The sequence below is a fragment of the Salvelinus fontinalis genome, chromosome 24 (genome assembly GCF_029448725.1).
Source record: "Salvelinus fontinalis isolate EN_2023a chromosome 24, ASM2944872v1, whole genome shotgun sequence".
NCBI classification, from domain to species: Eukaryota; Metazoa; Chordata; class Actinopteri; order Salmoniformes; family Salmonidae; genus Salvelinus; species Salvelinus fontinalis.
In genome coordinates, this window is record NC_074688.1 from 1872501 (window position 1) to 1893753 (window position 21253).

Below are 21253 nucleotides of genomic sequence, written 5' to 3' on the forward strand. Positions count from 1 at the left end.
AAATGTAACCTTAACTCCTATCCTAGCTAACGTTAGTCACCTAGCTAGAATTCGTAACATTTAGTACGTTTTTATAAATTGATTACAAATTTTGATTTGATTTCCGGACATAATACGAAATGCTTTGAGACCAAGTTGCCAAGACAGGAGATAGAAACACAATTTATATTAACTATTTATTTATAACTATTTATATTTTAGCTGACTTTTACTTCACTACATTCCTAAAGAAAATAATGTACTTTTTACTCCATACATTTTCCCTGACACCCAAAAGTACTTGTTACATTTTGACAGGAAAATGGTCGAATTCACACAGTTATCAAGAGAACATACCTGGTCATTCCTACTGCCTCTGATCTGGTACTCACTAAACACAAAGGCTTTGTTTGTAAATTATGTGTGAGCGTTGGAGTGTGCCCCTGGATATCCGTTAATTAAAAATAAAAATAAAAAAGTGTGGTCTGGTTTGATTAATATAAGAAATGTTGAAATGGTTTTACTTAAGTACATTTGAGCAATTCCATTTACTTTTGATGCTTAAGTATATTTAAAACCAAATACTTTCACATGTTTACTCAAGTAGTATTTTACTGGGGTACTTTCACTCTTACTGGAGTCATTTTCTATTAAGGTATCTTTTACTTTTACTCAAGTATGACAACTGAGTACTTTTTCCACCACTGCTTATTAGTAAAGTACTCCCCTCACCTCTAGAAATGTGTGGCTCCACTAAAGTAGCTAGTAAGTTTACTAGATGGCGACAGCAGTTGCCTTGGTAAACTGACTTGCTAGTTTAGTTAACCAAACCATCAGTTCTAGCTTCCTATTATGACAATAAAATTCAACATTGCCAATCATGTTTTCAGTTTAACTTTTGCTTTCAAAAGCAGCCAAAAACATGTAAGAATGAACTATAGCCATTGAATTCCACTGCCAACATACTGTGTGTTTTGGGGTAAATTTTGGGGTAAACGCTCTATAATGCCTTTCAATCCAATCAGAAACGATTATTCAACAATGCCATGGTATAATTAAGCAATAAGGCACGAGGGGGTGTGGTATATGACCAGTATAAAGAGTTTGTGGTCGTACGCACAACATTAAAAACATAGATGCTGGGCTAATAAAGAATACTAGTATTGAACAAGAAGGCCCGCATACTGTTAAAGCTCCCAATTCACCGCTTTTTGACAACGCTTCGATCCGAAACGGATCTTCGTCACGTCAAACACACTGAGTGTTCACATCCCAGAATATACACATCTCACCTCACATGACCACATGACGCACATTTTTTTGGGGTGCAAAAAAAATCATTTTTATATCTCTAATTATTAAATAACAATGAGATGGGTGCATGTAATGTTTCCGGAACATACTATATATTCCCAAAATGACCAAGTGGGTTTATTTCTTTTTATTTCACCTTTATTTAACCAGGTAGGCCAGTTGAGAACAAGTTCTCATTTACAACTGCGACCTGGCCAAGATAAAGCAAAGCAGTGCGACAGAAACAACACAGAGTTACACGTGATAAACAAACGTACAGTCAGTAACACAATAGAAACATTTGTGTTCAAATGAAGTAAGGAGATAAGGCAATAAATAGGCCAATAGTGGCGAAGTAATTATAATTTAGCAATTCACACTGGAGTGATATGTGCAGATGAGGATGTGCAAGTAGAAATACTGATGTGCAAAAGATCATTGATGATGAAGTACCCCTGCTGTGCCCTGGAATAGAACCACGTCATCAATTTTGCGTTTCCAGAGTCAGATATGGCGCAAGAATGGATTATTAGGGCTGATAATCACATTCTTCTAAAAAAAAAAATCTACGCTTCAGCATAATTCGGTGCCAATTCATGGAGGCTCGTCACAACATTATCTCTTTGAGATGCATTGGCATCGAACATGTTAAGACTCCTAGGAGAGGCAGAGATACTGATAATCTATTATTTTGAAGATCATTTTATTGGATTCACCGTTTGTGTACCATGTTTCCTAGAGGCCTGAACCAAGAGTTTGATATCAGACCGTTTCTTACCTGAATATGTTACTTGACTTTGATTTGTCTTGCCTTCCAGGTTACCCACTTGGTCATTTTGTAAATATATATTATGTTCTTTGTTATTTAATAATTAGAGATATTCAAACGTTTTTTTTTGCGCACGCCGTGCGTCATGTCCGCTATGGTCATGTGAGGTGAATATTTTTTGGTATGTGAACACTGTGTTTGACCTGATCCGTTTCGGATCGAAACGTTGTCAATAAAGCAGTGAATTGGGAGCTTTAATTAACAGTATACGGCCAATATACCACGGCTTAGGGCTGTTCATACGCAACACGGAGGCCTTATTTCTAGTATAAACAGGTTACCAATGTAATTAGAGCAGTAAAAATAAACGTTTTATCATACCCGTGGTTGTGGCTCTTGTGCTTAATCTGCCAGTGTGGCTTTTTAAGAACGGCTCACAACAATACTAGAACCTAGTGCACTATTTTTGACTAGGGCTATGGTCAAAAGTAGTGCACTATGTATGGTTTAGGGTGCCATTTGGGATGTATCCACAATGTTCTGCATTCTCTGCCCTCTCTGATTACTTAATACTTGATGACTGTAAACCAGTATTTTCCTCTCGAGTCATGTCTGAGTGAATTTAGCAAATGTACTGTCAGCAAACTAGTTGGCACTGATGCGACAAAAATAAATTAGTGCAAGTATAACGGATGGAGATTTGTAAATTCACTCCTGAGCCTGATTTATCCACTTGTTGCTAATTTGGATCCCTTTTGGTGGCGCAACTGGCTAAGGGAGTTTTAGGAGGGTGGTCACGTGTTAGTGTAAAGGATGTGAAATGGCTAGTTACTAGCGTTTCAATCAGTTACGTCACTTGCTCTGAAACCTAGAAGTAGTGTTGCACCTTGCTCTGCAAGGGCCGCGGCCTTTGTGGAGCGATGGGTAACGATGCTTCGTGGGTGACCGTTGTTGATGTGTGCAGAGGGTCCCTGGTTCGCGCCTGTGTCGGGGAGAGGGGACGGTTTAAAGTTATACTGTTACATTGGTGCCGTGACCCGGATCACTGGTTGCTGCGGAAAAGGAGGAGGTTGAAAGGGGGGTGAGTGTAAAGGATGTGAAATGGCTAGCTACTAGCGTTTCAATCAGTTACGTCACTTGCTCTGAAACCTAGAAGTAGTGTTGCACCTTGCTCTGCAAGGGCCGCGGCCTTTGTGGAGCGATGGGTAACGATGCTTCGTGGGTGACCGTTGTTGATGTGTGCAGATGGTCCCTGGTTCGCGCCTGTGTCGGGGAGAGGGGACGGTTTAAAGTTATACTGTTACATTTGGATGAAAAGGTCCCAGGTTCTAGTCTCAGTGGGAGAAAGTGGTACGGCTGTAACGTCCGCCACAAGCTAAATGCATCCAACTCTTGATAATTCAACATGTCAATGTTTAAAATGTATCTTCTCTTATCGACAATACATTTATCTCAATCAATCCCAGGATGCATTGGAGACGGCAGCAAGGGCAGAGGGCGGTTTGTCCCTGGACGGTGGCGCTCCCTACATGAAAGAGCTGGAGGAGGAAGCAGTGCGGAGCAAATACCAACACAGCGTTGGCGTCCTCAAACCTATCCGATCCACCAGCAAGTAAGCAAGCAGCACCACCACTGTTGTTAAGGCCTATAGTTTTTCCTTGTCAGGCCAAGTGGTCAGGAAAGACTGGGTCCTAGGTATAGGTGCTCTCTCACCTCTATTGAAATAGCCCTTTTTAAATAATATTTGTCACACAGTTCTTTACAGTAACCCGGCCTAAACCACCAAAGAGCAAGCAGCAACATGGTGGCAAGGAATAACTAAGCAGGACATCTTGAGGGAGACTCCTCTTGCTGTACCAGTGTAGACGTTCCTCTCTCTAAATTATCTGTCCCCCACAACTCCACCCCACTCCCCCCACAGGCACGAGCACCCAGTGGACAACGCGGGCCTCTTCTCCTTCATGACCTTCAACTGGCTGACCCCGTTGGCCGTGCACGCCCACCGCAAAGGCCAGCTACTGCTGGAGGATGTGTGGTCCGTGTCCCAGTTTGAGAGCTGCGAGGTTAACCACCGCAGGTCAGTACTGATCGCTGCATATACGGGGTCATAAAGGTCACCCTTCCAAGGACAGTTTATATAAAAATACCAAGATTGTGCTTGGCCTGGGTCTCTGTCTCGGTCTTATTTTTCAACATTATAACGGTCTTCTTTTTGTTACACCTGAGTTTTGGTCTCGTTTTAGGTCGGAGTTCTCGACAGTTCCAGTTTATGGACAGTGATAATCAGATTGTAGAGGGGGGACAGTTTCAGAGGAAGACAGAAAAGGCTGAGACGGGATTCGTACCCATATGTGGTGCCTGACTCCGGCACGACAATTCCAGTCTTGACTCTTAGTAGAGGGAGAATAGAATGAGTGATTGTTGGTCGACTGTGGTGTGATCACCTGTGTGCGCAGGTTGGCCGGGCTGTGGGAGGAGGAGCGCAGGGCGAAAGGGGACGAGGCCTCCCTGTGCGGTGTGGTCTGGGCGTTCTGTCGGACGCGCCTGCTTCTCTCTATCCTCTGCCTCATGGTCACCCAGCTAGCCGGCTTCAGTGGCCCAGTAAGTAACGTCATCTCATCCTTCCCCTGTGGAGGCTTTTGTCTTTCAGTAGCTCGCTCTCGCTCTCTCTCACTCTCGCTCTCTCAAATGTTATTAGCAGGGTGTGTCAATCCCCTGCCTCTGTCCCCTTCCCTCCGTCAAGGCTGAGGCCTACAGGTGAGTGTTACGTGTGTTAAGATTCTTCCGTCTCAATGTTAACCCTTTACACTCGCCGTGGGAATTGGCCTATGTGGACGGGGCTAAATTGAAATGTTTCTTCCAGAAATATGAAAAGCATAAGCGCGGTAGCTATTGAAAGGTAAGAGTTTGGACCAAAGTTGAGTACACAATCTTTCGCCTGACGCGAGACTGAATCCAAACATTACACTGTTGATTTTTATATGCATTTTAGATTTACTGTATTTTTCACCCAGATTTGTTGATAGCGAAGTCTGAAAAACACGCTGGTTACATTCAGTAACATGATAAGAATATTCGTGGGGAAGATGCAACATAAGGGAAAAAAAATGACAAGGGTCTGAGTAAGGGGTCTAACTAGTGTTTCCAAGGGGCCACACACCTCTCCAAAGTGGGCAGTTCCTAGATGATTTCAATGCACTTTTATGACTCAAAGAATAGTATTTTTGAGCTTTCCTAGCTGTGCCATTGATGCACTAGAGCAAGCACACTTGTGGTTGTTTTGTTTGGAACACAACCCTGCATCCCTGCCATCACACAATTACTGTTGTTTACACAATCCAAATCTGGCCCATTTTATAAATGGCAATCTGGGTCAGGTGGGCATAATTTGAAAGCTTGTTCTAGCTAAGTTATAAAATAAGATCTCAGTTTTAGGCTTTCGCTAGGCAATTCCGAGAAACGGATGGTCATTTTAGTGTACATAGAAAGGAGTGCATCCAGGTGCGTATGCCGCAGTGAATTTTTCCCACAATAGACAAACTTAGGCTCATTCTCTTCAGAACAACCCATGGTATGACGTCGTGTCATCTTGTAACAGTACATCAGACATAGTAATCGAAACACTATATATATATGATATTGAAATGTGAAGTGCACATTTGGACTCACGGGTGTTTGGCTTGCTTGTATGACATCAAAGCGGTATTTATAGTCCTCCGAGTCCTCTTAATTTACAGCATTCCCCTCACTCAGACAACCATTTTATTTGATCAAAAGTTGCGCAATTAGCGGGAGGGATGGGGGCAACTTCTTGTCGTGAGCGGTGCTCAAGTTCAGAGAGGCAGTCAGTCAAAACCCATACAGCGTTGGGAAGCTTGAGCTTGAGCTCTAACGTCATTTATAAACTGGGTGGTTCGAGCCATGAATGCTGATTGGCTGACAGCCGTGGTTTACGGTCTGATATACCACGGCTGTCAGCCAATCAGCATTCAGTGCTCGAACCACCCAGTTTGTAAATGACGTTAGGGTTATGACAAAACATTTATTTTTACTGCTCTAATTAACTTGATAACCAGTTTATAATAGCAATAAGGCACCTCGGGAGTTTGTGGTATGTGGCCAATATACCACGGCTAAGGGCTGTATCCAGTTACTGTACAGCCACTGCGTTCCAATTTTAGGTGCTTAACAGTGTCCAACTCTGCCATTTTCAACCCGTATATGGTTATGAGTGTAAAGGGCTACACTGGGGTCTTAAAATTGCCTTACTGACGACTCATTTGAAACAAATGAACTGGATACTGGAGCAGAGTTATTGGATAGGTTATTGTTTTTGTGTTTGTACCAGTCCCACTCAATTCTGTTTCTTTTCCATTCAATGGTGTCATTTTGGATCCGTTGTGTGGCTTATGGAGATGTTAAGGAAATGTTCTGGGTTATGGAAATTGTGAATCGTTGTTCTTTAGTTAACAGCATTTAGTCAGAAACTGTACTCCTGTCCGTCACCCTCTGGAGGGTCTCTGTGAATTGATAGATGACACTTGTTGCAATTGTCCATCCTACAGCTGTTTTTTAATGTTATTCTGGTGTTTGTAGGCCTCTCCTAGATGAGAACAGGGGCTTTAGAGGGAAGGGTTGTGGTCATTAGGTACCAAATGGAAGAAAACGGACAAACAGGGAGGGACTACCTGGACTTGCCCGATAAGAAATGCTAATTTTAGTTTTCTGTTTCAGTCCTAATGAACACGACCCAGGTGTTAGGGTTAATCAGTCCCATTTTTTCCTAGGATAGCCTCTGTCATCCTCCTCTCTTCCACAGGGAACACAGTGAGCTGTCTCTACCTCTATGATGTGAAGGGTTGCAAAATTCCCTAAACTTTTCCACAATTCCCAGGTTTTCCAGAAAATTCGGAACCTGAATTTTCATGAAAACCTAGGAACTTTTGGAAAGTTTCAGGAATTTTGCAACCCAACTACTGTCTCATCTGCTCTTACTATAGCAGCACAGCAACACACCTGTGTCTCTCACCCAGGTTAAATCAACCCAGCTAGCACAGAATGTTCCTGTAACGTTTCCTCGTGGTTCTCCTTTGGTAATTAGAAAAATAATTTGCTTACAACGTTTTGGCAATGTTGTGTTGGTTCAGGAACCTTCCCACAACCTCATTGTTTTTCTTCCTAGAACGTAAGCCAAAATTTGTTAGCTGGGAAGATAATATGGATGGGCAGTTAGGGGTGGGGTGAGGGCATGGCATACAAGTGTTTGTGCTCACTGCTCCCCCCCATGCAAGGTGGCGTGTGACAGAGGCTGTTCTTCAGATTCCACAGGGTGTCCGTTTAAACCCCTCGGCGAGAAATAGAGAATGAAGCGGGCAGAGACCCCGGGGGAAGAAAGCCGGAGAGGTAAGGGCATGTTTCTCATGCGGGGATGGATCAAAAGTGATCTTTCTCTGAAACGCTTTTGTCTCTCGCTCTCTCTCTCTCTCTCGCTCGCCCTCTCCCCCCCCCCCTCTCTCTCTCTCTCTCTCTCATAAAAAATCTCTTCATAAAAAGAATCGATAGGTTACCACAATGCTCAGTAAAATGCTGTTCGATGTTGTTAACATTGCTTTTATTTTGATGTTTATTTCCAATGTCCAATGCTGTTTTGTTTTATTGCTGATAAAAATCTACTGTTAAACCGAAACTTCCACCCAAATGATCAGTCAGACTTTCATATTAGTGTCTCAGACAATCGGACCGGTTTTCCCCTTAAATGCGAGGTGTTGTTGGACTGTTTAACCTCTCAGGCTGGGGGGGGGGGGGGGGGGGGTGAAAAAAAATACTTGACTTGTATCAACAGACTCTACCTTTTTGGGGCCTCATAATCCCCTCTCACTAAAAGCCTTGTTGTCCTGATCTGCTGTTGGAACACCATTCCTGTCGGATCAGTGCAAGTGAGGCAGGGCAGAGGGGCTTCGGCCTTCCTTCCCCCTCTTTGGATCTTTGGACAATCACCTAAGGGGAGACGCAACTAAATATGAGATGTCACATATCTCAACCCAGAGGACTAGAAATGTAAAAAATTAAATAAAAACTGAGGCTATACCTTACAAAAGACTCTGTTGACTTGAACATCTGCCTCTAATGTGAATTGCGTTTGTTACTCTTTCCTGTTGCATCTGATCAGCTAATTATTATTTTTACATGAGTGCTGTTTGTGCAATTTAAAACAATAGTTTACACATGGTTTCACGGTTTCTTTTTGCCTATTTCAATAAAACATGCATTTATCAACAATGTAGGTTTGCTGACACTCCCTGTTTGTGGACTGATTAACTTTAATGTGGAATTGATTGTTGGTACATCGTATGTGTGTGTGTGTGTGTGTGTGTGTGTGTGTGTGTGTGTGTGTGTGTGTGTGTGTGTGTGTGTGTGTCTGTATGTGTGTGCGAGATTCAACACTTTCCCCCCCCCCTATTCGTTATGCTTTGTCGCTCTCCGTCTGTATAGTCTGCTGACGTTAACTTCCAGGCCTTTTAAACATTTAAACAACTGAATGGCCCCAATACCCGCTGTGACTGTAGGTATAATGTCTGAATGTATCATCTCTGAATGTTTGAATCCGCTTACATGATAATGCAAACAATAGGAAATTATATGTTGGAATGCGATTCTGTGTCTCTGTGCCAAAAAAAGACAGCAGTGTCAAAATCTTTCACTGTTTCTCTCGTTCTCTTTTAAAGGATCTTAGCAAAATCTTAGTAAAAGGCCAACAGAGGTAAAGGGTGAGAGCTGAAACTAAAGAAAAATCGTATTCTATCTCAAAGCAGTAGATCCTGTTTAGTTTCCCTCTTCAGATGATTATCAGTAGTCGTGGCATGACGGCTTTAGCTAGTCTTGATTTAGTGGATGTCCATGATAATGACTGCAGTGGTGGTGATGTAGATGTCTCTTGGACATGGGGCTGCTGTCAGTCATGTGGCCTGTGCTCTTATCTTTCCCTCTCCTCATCCCCGTCCTCTCCTGCCCTCTCTTCTCCTGCTAGGCCTTTGTGGTGAAGCGGCTGTTGGAGTACACAGAGCAGGCGGAGCCCGACCTGCCCTACGGCCTGCTGCTGGTCGTGGGGCTGCTGTGCACCGAGCTGGTCCGCTCCTGGTCACTGGCGCTCACCTGGGCCCTCAACTACCGCACAGGCACCCGCCTGCGGGGAGCCATCCTCACCATGGCCTTCCACAAGATCCTGCGGCTCCGCAGCATCCGAGACAAATCCATGGGACAGGTGAGGTCACCAGACAGAGCGTTCACGCAAATGTTTTTTCTTTAAGAGAACTGGGCAGGTGAGATGGGGTGGGGGGGAAAGGGGTGAGATAATGGTTAGCCTCACAATAATGCTAGCTCCCATTTAGACTACACCGTGTTTCGGGTTTTCAGATGTTGCTTATCGTTAGTGTGAATGAGAAAGTGCCAAGCACTCCTTTTATTGTATTTGAGACACACCTTTAATACAATGCTAGCAAGGGAAAAACAGTCTGCTATTGTTGCCAAAACACATGATTTGCAACACAATACATGTGCACGCAGAGTAAGAGATAGCGATGGCGTAGTTCTGTACTGCTGTAAGTGTCTCTCGCTTTCTCTGTTGCTCTCTCTGCAGTTGATCAACATGTGTTCTAACGACGGCCAGCGGATGTTTGAGGCTGCGGCGGTGGGCAGTCTGCTGGCAGGTGGGCCTCTTATTGCTGTGCTGGGGATGGGCTACAACCTGGCTATACTGGGGCCCACCTCCTTACTGGGCTCTGCAGTCTTTATCCTCTTCTACCCTGCTATGGTGAGCAGCCCACATGCATACACGCATACATACATACATTACCAGTCAAAAGTTTGGACACACCTTCTCATTCCAGGGTTTTTCTTTATTTTGACCGTTTTCTACATTGTAGAATAATAGTGAAGACATCAAAACTATGAAATAGCACGTATGTAATCATGTAGAAACCCCAAAAAGTGTTAAGCAAATCAAATATATTTGAGATTCTTCAACGTAGACACCCTTTGCCTTGATGACAGCTTTGTACACTCTTGGCATTTTCTCAACCAGCTTCATGAGGTAATCACCGGGAATGCATTTCAATTAACAGGTGTGCCTTGTTAAATTGTGGAATTTATTTCCTCCTTATTTCATTTGAGCGAATCATTTGTGTTGTGACAAGGTAGGGGTGGTATACAGACAATAGCCATATTTGGTTAAAGACCAAGTCCATATTATTGCAAGAACAGCTCAAACAAGCAAAGAGAAACGACAGTCCATCGTTACTTTAAGACATGAAGGTCAATCAATCCAGAACATTTCAAGAACTTTGTGCAGTCGCAAAAACCATCAAGCGCTATGATCAAACTGGCTCTCATGAGGACCGCCTCAGGAAAGGAAGATCCAGAGTTACCTCTGCTGCAGAGTCCAAATTTGAGATTTTTGGTTCCATCCCCCGTTTCTTTGTGAGACGCGGAGTAGGTCTACAGATCTCCAAATGTGTGGTTTCCACCGTGAGGCATGGAGGAGGTGTGCGGGTGCTTTGCTGGTGACACTGTTTGTAATTTATTTAGAATTCAAGGCATACTTAACCAGCATGGCTACCGCAGCGTTCTGCAGTGATACGCCATCCCATCTGGTTTGTGCTTCGTGGGACTATAGTTTGTTTCTCAACAGGACAATGACCCAACACACCTCCAGGCTGTGTAAGGGCTATTTGACCAAGAAGGACAGTGATAGAGTGCTGCATCAGATGACCTGGTCTCCACAATCACTCGACTTCAACCCAATTGAGATGGTTTGTGATGAGTTGGACCGCAGAGTGAAGGAACAGCAGCCAACAAGTGTTCTGCATATATGGGAACTCCTTCAAGGCTGTTGGAAAAGCGTTCCAGTTGAAGCTGGTTGAGAGAATACCAAGAGTGTACAATGCTGTCATCAAGGCAAAGGGTGGCTACTTTGAAGAATCTCAAATATATTTGGATATGTTTCACACTTTTTTGGTTACTACATGATTCCATATGTGTTATTTCATAGTTTTGATGTTTTCACTGTTATTCTACAATGTAGAAAATAGTCAAAATATAGAAAAACCCTGGAATGAGTAGGTGTGTCCAAACTTTTGACTGGTACTCTACATGCATGCAGACTTGGATATAAACAAACAAAAAAACATACAGAACAGTGAAAAGACATAACCTTCCTCTCTGTTCCCTGCTGCAGATGTTCAGTTCGAGGCTGACGGCCTACTTCAGGAGGAAGGGCGTGGCCGTGACGGACCGTCGGGTCCAGAAGATGAACGAGATCCTCAACTACATCAAGTTCATCAAGATGTATGCCTGGGTCAAGGCCTTCTCCCAGGATGTGCGCAGTAAGTGCCGTGTGTGAGATTTAATTGATCAATTAGCTGGTTGATTGATTACTGACTGAATGACTAGTGGTATTCCATGTAAACTTTTTCGCAGTCATCTGCGCAGAATATCAGATGTGATCTGGTGTTTTAATCTCAGGTCAATCTTCTTAGATGAAGACTAGTGACTGACGGACTGGCTGGCTGACTCATTGGGCGCATTCGAGCTGATAAGTTTTGTGAAGTCTCTGCCCAACGTTGGTCACCGCCTTGCAAATTTGTGTTGCATTATGGGGATAAACAATTAGCAAAATGCACCTTTCCTGTCGACTTCCATCTGTAGTCGTATGCATGGGATACGACCATTATTTTACTGACTGACTGATTTATTGTTTGACTGGCTGGCTGGCTCGTTGGATGACTGAATATCTGACTCATTGTTTGACTGACTGACTGACTAACTGATTCATTGTTTGGCTGGCTGGCTTATTCATTGGCTGGCTGGTTGGATGACTGGCGGACTGACTGACTGACTGACTCGTTGATTGACTGACGGACTGACTCGTTGTTTGATGGACTGACTCGCTGTTTGACTGACTGACTGACTGACTCGTTGTTTGACTGACTGACTGACTTACTCGTTGTTTGATGGACTGACTCGTTTGACTGACGGACTGACGGACTGACTCGTTGTTTGATGGACTGACTCGCTGTTTGACTGACGAACTGACTTACTCGTTGTTTGATGGACTGACTCGTTGTTTGACTGACGGACTGACTGACTGACTCGTTGTTTGACGGACTGACTCATTGATTGTCTGACTGACGGATATATTTGCCCCTGCAGGGATTCGAGAGGAGGAGCGCATCATCCTAGAGAGGACTGGCTACTTCCAAAGCATCACAGTGGGCGTGGCTCCCATCGTCGTGGTGATAGCCAGCGTTGCCACGTTCTCCACTCACATGCTGCTGGGCTACGACCTCACCGCCGCTCAGGTAGCTACCAGGTCTCTGGTCCAATCCCAGCCTGCCTCCCAAATGGCACCCTATTCCCTATTTAGTGCACTAGACTTGACCAGGGCTTTACTATGGTGCACTAAATAGGGAATAAGGTGCCGTTTGATCCACCCTAGACACTCCAGTAGATCTGAGAGTATTGAATAGGTGTAAGCAACACTCCAACCCTGCCAGTGAGAAGAAAGGCATGTTGAGGCAATGACCATATTGCTTGATACAGCCAACATTTTCACCCCCCAAATACAGCAACATTATGAACAGGCGGGGTATATTATTTGGTAGTTGGGTTGTTGAGTCCGTTAAGGGGGGGGGGGGGGGGGGGGGATTCTCCAGGACAGGATTTGATGGATGATTTGACTGACAGAAGCCGGTCAACTAGGTCTGCCCTACTGAAACAAATCATGGACGGTGTTGGATCTTTCTTCCCCTCGCAGGCATTTACAGTGGTGACTGTTTTCAATGCCATGACCTTTGCCTTGAAGGTCACCCCTTTCTCTGTCAAGTCCCTGTCAGAAGCATCAGTAGCCATGGAGAGGTTCAAGGTAAGATCTCTCCCTTTTTCTGTCGCTGTCTGTCGCTGTCTTGTTTGTCTGCCACCGCGTGTTTGTCTGGCGCTGTCTGTTCATCTGGCTCTGTGTGGTATGTGAGTGGGATGTGTTGGTTCTGCCTGTCTGTTGGTCTGGTTGGCTCTGTGCAATGTAAGTGGGATGTGTTTGTGTCTGGGTATGTTGGCAGGACAAGTGTTTGTCCTGGACCAGGAAGGGGCTGTGTTTCTCCTAATCCCCCTCTCGGTCCTCTAAGAAACACACACACACACACACACCCACATCAATTCAGAACACACGTACACAGACACACTTCAGCACCTCCCGGAACTATTGGCAGGGGGCAATGCGGTGCCAAGCGGCTTTAGATGCAGTGGAATGAAAGAGCCTTACGTAAATCAAATAGATAGGTTTGAACTGCTTGAACCTTGACATCAATGACCTTGACATTGTCATCGTGACTAGACTCCGACATGCATGTGAGCCTGTAATGTGTGTGTTTGTTCTCTGACGCCTCTCTCCTCTCTCCCATGCCTACCAGAGCCTGTTCCTGATGGCGGAGGTGGAGATGATCCGGGACAAGCCCCTGAACCCCCAGGTTGCCGTGGAGATGATTGGCGCCAGCTTAGCTTGGGAGACGGCGGGTCACAGTGCCCAGCCCACCCCCCGCGGCACCCCCTCGGTTGGCTCCACCCAGAGGCACAGGCGCCGGAGGCCCGCCCATGAGGACGAGGCAGGGGAGCAGGCAGGGCGTCTGCTGAAAGTGGGGGAGATCCCTCCCATCCTCTCCGTCAGCCAGCGGCTGCAGAGGACCCTGCACTGCGTGGACCTCACCGTTCGGCAGGTAGCTAACTAGCCATGGGAGTGTGTGGTTGTGAAAGGACAGAAAACATTTCACGTACAGTAGTAAACAGTGCACACATTCAGTGGTTTGAAGCAGGTGGTGGAGGTCAAAGAATATGGCATGCGTCCCAAATGCTACCCTATATAGTGCACTTCTTTTGACCAGGGCCCATACAGTAGGTGGGGAATAGTGTGCCATTTGGAATGCATCCCATGTTCAGCAAAAAGTCAAATAAGACTGTGGTCTTCGTATCTATGTATGGTTGAAAGGCAAATGAGCCGTACAGTTTGAAGAGTTATTGTGGTTAACTGACCAGGGAAAATTCAGGCCTCTATTTATAGGCTAAAACTAGGGGTAAGAAAACATCATGAACTTGAGTTAGTTTTATTGTGCACTGCGATTCATCTTTTTACTGCCAATGTGTACATTGTACAACACAAATACCCACCATACTACCCTGTGTCTCCAGGGGAAGCTGACTGGGATCTGTGGAAGCGTGGGCAGTGGGAAGACCTCTCTGATCTCTGCCATCCTTGGACAGGTAAGATTCCTCTTAACAGGCCTGCTACACTGGACGTGTCATTTTAGCAGAGCGTGAGGCGCTCCTATTCATTCAAATTAAACCTGGCTGTAAGCAGGACAGTTCCGTGAGAGGCTCGAGCTGCTCAGCGTAAAATTACGCTCTGGTTCTATTTTTAAGAATCCGACGTGCAGCTCACGCCTGAGAGAACTTAATAAAGTGATATGCGCTCTGCTCAAACGGCAAACGATACACGTCCAGTGTAGAGAAAAGTACTGTTTTAGCAACAGCCCCCTGTTGTAAGAGATATGGTGTAAACTCTTGTTGGCTCTTGTTGTACACCAATTTAATAACAGGCACACACTGCAGCCCCTGTGGCCCTCCCTTACTCTATAGACATCCGTTGACTAAGCTGGATGATGCCCTGGGGCCTGTTGGAGAGGGTGCAACTTTACTGAACGTTAGACGTAACTGTGTTATGTAGAACACAAGATTGCCTTGTCAGGTAGAATGGGGAATTGTCGGCTCTATCGTTCACATTTCTATGTGAACGTTTCACTTCACTCAATACAACCCCCCGGGTGTGAATGGTTTTAGGGTGAAGTTGCCCCTAGATGCTGGTCTGGGGGTCAGTTTTGCATTTGCCCCACTAATGATTAAGGTTAAAATTTGTGGAGTGGAAGCTGATCCTAGATCTGTACTTAGGGGCAAACTTCACCACGGAGAAAGTGAATGATTGGAGGATGCCCTGTAGTGACCTCTGACCTGTGACCTTTATGTCCTTTAGATGACTCTGCTGGAGGGCAAGGTGGCGGTGAATGGGGACTTTGCCTATGTGGCCCAGCAGGCCTGGATCCTCAATGCCACGCTCAGGGACAACATCCTCTTTGGGAAAGAGTACGAGGAGGAAAGGTAACGGAATGAAACTACAGTTTTTTTTTGGGGGGGGGGGGGGGGGGGTTCAAATATATATTTATTTCATTGAAGTAGGACAGTGAAGAGACCAGAAAGCTCGGTGAGATTGAGAGTCAAAAGGGCAGAGGGTCGTATTCAAACCCATGCCGACACTGGTAGCCTAGGCTGCCTGTACATGTGTGCTGGGGTCCACAGCACTGACCACTGGAGCACACAGGCCACAGGAATGATACTACTGTGAGAATCGATTTGCATTAATGTACATAGTGATTTCTAAGGCGCTCATCCATTACCCAATATAGCTCTGAAGTATAATTCCACTGTGTATTTTCCAGGTTCCAGGCTGTTCTGAGTGCATGCTGTCTGAGACCTGACCTGGCTATCCTGCCCAACGCCGATCTGACTGAGGTGAGCATTATGAATTGTTTATCCACCATGGAAATACTACTTTGGGCTTTATTGTGTCTAGATGAGAAAATGTTTTATAGTCCGTACTAAGGCTGTGTGGCAGTCATGACATTTTGTCAGCCGGTAGGTGTCATGCGAATGACTGTCGGTATCACAGTAATTGATTGTTTAATTAATATAAACACTTTTAGCATCTCCAGGCCTCCATGCATTCAAGCCTCATACAAGCCACTAATGAGGGCCTTTTGGAACATCTACATTTTAAAAAGTCTAATAAATCCATTTTAATATACACCATCACAATAAATCCATTATTTATTTTAGGCAGATCTAAAGAAGCATGATGAGGAAAATGTGTTTTAGAAGAACAAAATATGAGTTGACCTTAAATGTATTTTGTCTGGCTATGTGCCATGCTGTAGGCTAGTTAATTTAGCCAGTAGGATATACTTATAAGTCCCGTGCCACTATTGTATATTATATGATTTTATAGTAAGAAGAATTAAATAGAAATAATATTTTCCCATTACGGAGCGACTGTGCAAATGAAGTGGCTATGTTGAGCGTACAAGTGATCATTTGAAACAGGTCCTATATGCTAGATTTAGAGTTATTTGGCAACTTTAGTGAATTATACAAACCTTAGAATGACTTAGAAATCAGAACATATATGGGTCTTTCTATAAACTAGGGCACCAGTTAGGATTTCCAACACTGGACTTCTTGTTACAACTGTTGATAAGTCATTGATAATAATCTGCAAATGTTTTTCATGTCATTACAATAAAATAGAGGGGTCATAGCTTTATATATTCAATCAAATTCACAAGTTGATTTAAAACCTATGGTTTAAGCGTTTATCATGCTTGGTATCTTGATTTGTCCAAAGAGGCAACTCTGGGATGCTGGCCTTCTAGGCAGTGTTTCTCTGCCCAGTGTTCTGGGTTCTTTTTCCCATCTTAATCTTGTGTTTTTATTGGCCAGAGATATGGCTTTTTCTTTGCAACTCTGCCTAGAAGGCCGACATCCCGGAGTCACCTCTTCACTATTGACGTTGAGACTGGTGTTTTGCGTGCGCTATTTAATGAAGCTGCCATTTGAGGACTTGTAAGGACCTGTTTCTCAAACTAGACATTTAATGTACTTGTCCTCTTGCTCAGTTGTGCACCGGGGCCTCCCACTCATCTTTCTATTCTGGTTAGAGCCAGTTTGCGCTGTTCTGTGAAGGGAGTAGTACACAGCGTTGTACGAGAGCTTCAGTTTCTTGGCAATTTCTCGCATGGAATAGCCTTCATTTCTCAGAACAAGAATAGCCTGACGAGTTTCAGAAGAAAGGTCTTTGTTTCTGGACATTTTGAGCCTGTAATCGAACCCACAAATGCTGATGTTCCAGACACTCAACTAGTCTAAAGAAGGCCAGTTTTATTGCTTCTTTAATCGGGCACACATTTTCAGCTGTGCTAACATAACTGCAAAAGGGTTTTCTAATGATCAATTAGCCTTTTTTTTAAAATTATAAACACGTGGAATTTTACTGCGGTCATGACTCATGTGGCTGGTGTGTCGGTAATACTGTCACCGCAACAGCCCTACTCGGCACTTAGAAATGTCCCATAAAATGTGTTGTTTTTCACTGCATCAGGGTAGCATACACATACGTTTTGGCTTAACAGCGTTCAGTGTGTGGGTTCAACATTTAAACAGCATTTATATGTAACACAAATGAGCAACAGGTGCCTAAATCAAGGTTGCTGCCAATCAGGGATGTTGGCTGTACTCAATATTGTTTTTAAAGGATGTGATATTATCTTCAACTGGAGCACCTTCATAAGGGCGGACTGGGACAAGAATCTGGCACTGGCATTTTATCCACAACAGCCCACATCACTGCGCGCGCTGTCAACTCACCCCCCATACACACACCCATTCCCCACACATATACCCTACACCCAGACCCAAGACAACCCTACTTACACAGGCAGCACAAACACAAAACACACACATATATATTGACTCCACACACATTCACTCCTTCACACTCTTCACATATGCTGCTGCCACTCTGTTCATTATCTATCCTGATTGCCTAGTCACTTTTACCCCTACCTACATGTACATATTACCTCAACTACCTTGTACACCTGCACATTGACTCGGTACCACAACTCCTTGTATATAGCCTCCTTATTCTTATTTTATTGTGTTACTATTTCCTTTTTTATACTGAACACAAATATAAATGCAACTTGCAACAATTTCAAAGATTTTACTGAGTTACAGGTCATACAAGAAAATCAACCAATTGAAATGAATTAATTAGCCTCTAATCTATGGATTTCACATGACTGGGAATACAGATATGCATCTGTTGGTCACAGATACCTTTTTTTTTTTAAGGTAGGGGCATGGATCCAGTGGTGGAAAAAGTACCATATTGTCAAAAGTAAAGTAAAGATACCTTAATAAAAAAATTACTCCAGAAAAAGTGAAAGTCACCCAGTAAAATACTACTTGAGTAAATGTCTAAAAACATTTGGTTTTAAATATACTTAAGTATCAATAGTAAATGTAATTGCTAAAATGTACTTAATAAGTATCAAAAATACAAGTATAAATCATTTCAAATTCCTTATATTAAGCAAAGCAGATGGACACATTTTCTAGTTTTTTAAAATGTATTTACGGATAGCCAGGGGCACGCTCCAACTCAGACATCATTTACAAACGAAGCATTTGTGTTTAGTGAGTCCGCCAGATCAGAGGCAGTAGGGATGACCAGGGATGTTCTCTTGATAAGTGTGTGAATTAGACCATTTTCCTGTCCTGATAAGCATTCAAAATGTAACTAGTACTTTTGGGTGTCAGGGGATAAGGTATGGAGTTAAAAGTACATACTTCACCACATTACTGAAGAAAATTAAGAGTAAAAGTTGTCAAAACTATTAATAGTCAAGTACAGATTACTCCAAAAAACTACTTAAGGTAGTACTTTAAAGTATTTTTACTTAAGTACCTTACACCACTGCATGGATCAGAAAACTAGTTGTCTGGTGTGACCAAGATGTGTCGAGCTCATGCAGCGTGACATCTCCTTCACATAGAGTTGATCAGGCTGTTGTTGATTGTGGACTGGTGTCCCACTACTCTTCAATGGCTGTGTGAAGTTGCTAGATATTGTCGGGAACTGTAACACGCTGTCGTACACGTCGATCCAGAGCATCCGTAACATTCCTAATGGATGACATGTCTGAGTATGCAGGCTGGGCCGTTTTCAGCTTCCAGGAATTGTGTACAGATCCTTGCGACATGGACAAATGGCCTCAGTATCTTGTCACCGTATCACTGTGCATTCAAATTGCTATTGATAAAATGCAATTGTGTTCGTTGTCCATAGCTTATGCCTGCCCATACCATAACCCCACCGCCACCATGGGGCACTCTGATCATAATGTTAACATCAATGTTGTGCGTCGCCCCACGGACCTCCCGGTCACGACAGAGCCTGGGCGCGAACCCAGAGACTGCAACGGCAATGCCATAGACCACTGCGCCACCCGGGAGGCCCCTGATCATGCTGTTTAACTAGCTTCTTGAAATGCAACACCTGTCAAGTGGCTGGATTATCTTGGCATGGGACAAATGCTCACTAACAGGGATGTAAACAAATTTGTGCACAACATTTTAGCAAAATTAGCTTTTTTGTGCGTATGGAACATTTCCGGGATATTTTATTTCAGCTCATGAAACATGGGACCATTGTTTGGAAAGGTCTCTTAAGTAAGCATTTCAGGGTGAAGTGTACACCTGTTGTATTTGGCGCACGTAAGAAATAACATTTTAACTGACTTGACGACATCTTTATGTGCACTAACTAATATCATAGGCTAATTAGGTCGGGGTTCATCACCCAAGGAAGGTCAAACTCAAAACATGAACTAGATAGCTAACTCCTAAATAATACCCACTGCTGGTAGAAGTCATGCGTTCATCCATTATTATATTTGTGGTCCGAATAAAACTTTGCAGTTGAAGGCTACTACCCATAACACCTATAGGTCTATGCCCTCGCAATGGCCGTTGCGCATTTCTTGTGAGCGCCGCTCCAAATCTCAAAGCCATATCAAATATCTTGGTTGTAAAATAGTAGCTGTTGAGAAAAATATATATCTACAGCAGGGGGCCACAGCAAAACAGGCACAGGGGCAGGGCACCATCTTTCATTACAGCAATCATGTGTGACCAAATCATGGTTTTAGCTGCCCAAACGATAGTACGATCTGAGTGAGGTGACAATGTAGAATGTGCTTTTTCGAAGTTCATAGGCACCCTTTCCGTTTTTTTTACGGTCCATGATCTTGGCTGTCTAACTGATTAGAGTCGGAGCAGGTCTTTTTGCTGATGCCGTGTTTGACTTTGAAATTGACTTTGTGTGAGCTCAGCCTATCAGAAGACCGGGACGGCCCATCTTGGTAGGTGGGCTGGGTGTTGCCTACTGATCAGCCAAAGGCTCATTTATAGATTAGTATAACAGAGAAATTGAGCAATAAATTGGAAAACAGATCTTGACACACTGCTTGCTTAACCCGGAAGTCAGCCAAACCAATGTGTCGTAGGAAACGCCATACAACTGGCGACTGAGGTCTGCGTGCAAGTGGCTTGGCCGCCACAAGGAGTCGCAATGGGTGTGAGTGCAATGGGACAAGGACATGCCGGCCAAACACTCCCCTAACCCGGATGATTCTGGGCCAATTGTGCGCCGCCAATGGGTCTCCCGGTTGCGGCCGGCTGCGACACAGCCCGGGATCGAACCTGGATCGGCAGGCCGTGTTTGTCCATTTTTAACCAGTCCACCCAACTGAAAAATGGTCCAGCCCATCTGGCATTTGCCACAATTGCCAGATGGCCAATCCACCCCTGCACCTTCATATGTATTGTTATTATATTAATCGATCAATGAGTCTGTTATGTCTCCTCAGATCGGAGAGCGTGGCGCCAACCTGAGTGGCGGGCAACGCCAGCGGATCAGCCTGGCACGTGCCCTGTACAGTGACCGAGCCATCTACATCCTGGACGACCCGCTCAGTGCACTGGATGCCCACGTGGGCAACCACATCTTCAACAACGCCATCAAGAAGCAGCTCCGCCACAAGACCATCGTCTTCGTCACTCACCAGCTGCAGGTGAATACTTAATACATTTTATTTTGTTTGCAAAGCACTACATAAGATTCATAAGCAGAAGGTCTAGATAAGCTACATAAGGTCTTGTATTAACCTTAAGAAGCAATTATTTGCTATATAATTGTTTGGTAGGACTTGGGCCTTGGGTTGGGCCCCATCTTTACTTATGACGTTCAGGGAGGGGGAATTATATCTCTGTGTGTGTGTGTGTGTGTGTAGTACCTTGTGGACTGCGACGATGTCATCTTCATGAGGGAGGGCAGCATCACGGAGCAGGGGAGCCACGAGGACCTGATGCGTCTCAATAGAGACTACGCAGCCATGTTCAACAACCTACAGCTGGGAGAGACGCCCTTCCTGGAGGTGAGAGGCACAGTGTGTGTGTCTGTATAGACTGTTATGCTAAAAGAAATGTCCACCACTG

General features: G+C 44.3%; 1 protein-coding gene across 6 annotated transcripts in view; it reads left to right on the top strand.

Annotated features, from left to right (window-relative positions):
- LOC129821734 (ATP-binding cassette sub-family C member 5-like) overlaps positions 1 to 21253 on the top strand; it is a 51670-nt gene that overhangs the window by 12511 nt on the left and 17906 nt on the right. For all 6 annotated transcript variants that reach the window (XM_055879345.1, XM_055879346.1, XM_055879343.1 and 3 more), the window contains 14 exons: positions 3508 to 3653; positions 3963 to 4118; positions 4498 to 4642; positions 9069 to 9302; positions 9678 to 9851; positions 11274 to 11421; positions 12248 to 12396; positions 12852 to 12959; positions 13504 to 13806; positions 14276 to 14347; positions 15114 to 15238; positions 15577 to 15649; positions 20626 to 20829; positions 21049 to 21192. In XM_055879345.1, coding sequence (XP_055735320.1) covers positions 3508 to 3653; positions 3963 to 4118; positions 4498 to 4642; positions 9069 to 9302; positions 9678 to 9851; positions 11274 to 11421; positions 12248 to 12396; positions 12852 to 12959; positions 13504 to 13806; positions 14276 to 14347; positions 15114 to 15238; positions 15577 to 15649; positions 20626 to 20829; positions 21049 to 21192 — 2181 coding nt within the window. The remainder of the gene's footprint in view (positions 1 to 3507; positions 3654 to 3962; positions 4119 to 4497; positions 4643 to 9068; positions 9303 to 9677; positions 9852 to 11273; positions 11422 to 12247; positions 12397 to 12851; positions 12960 to 13503; positions 13807 to 14275; positions 14348 to 15113; positions 15239 to 15576; positions 15650 to 20625; positions 20830 to 21048; positions 21193 to 21253) is intronic.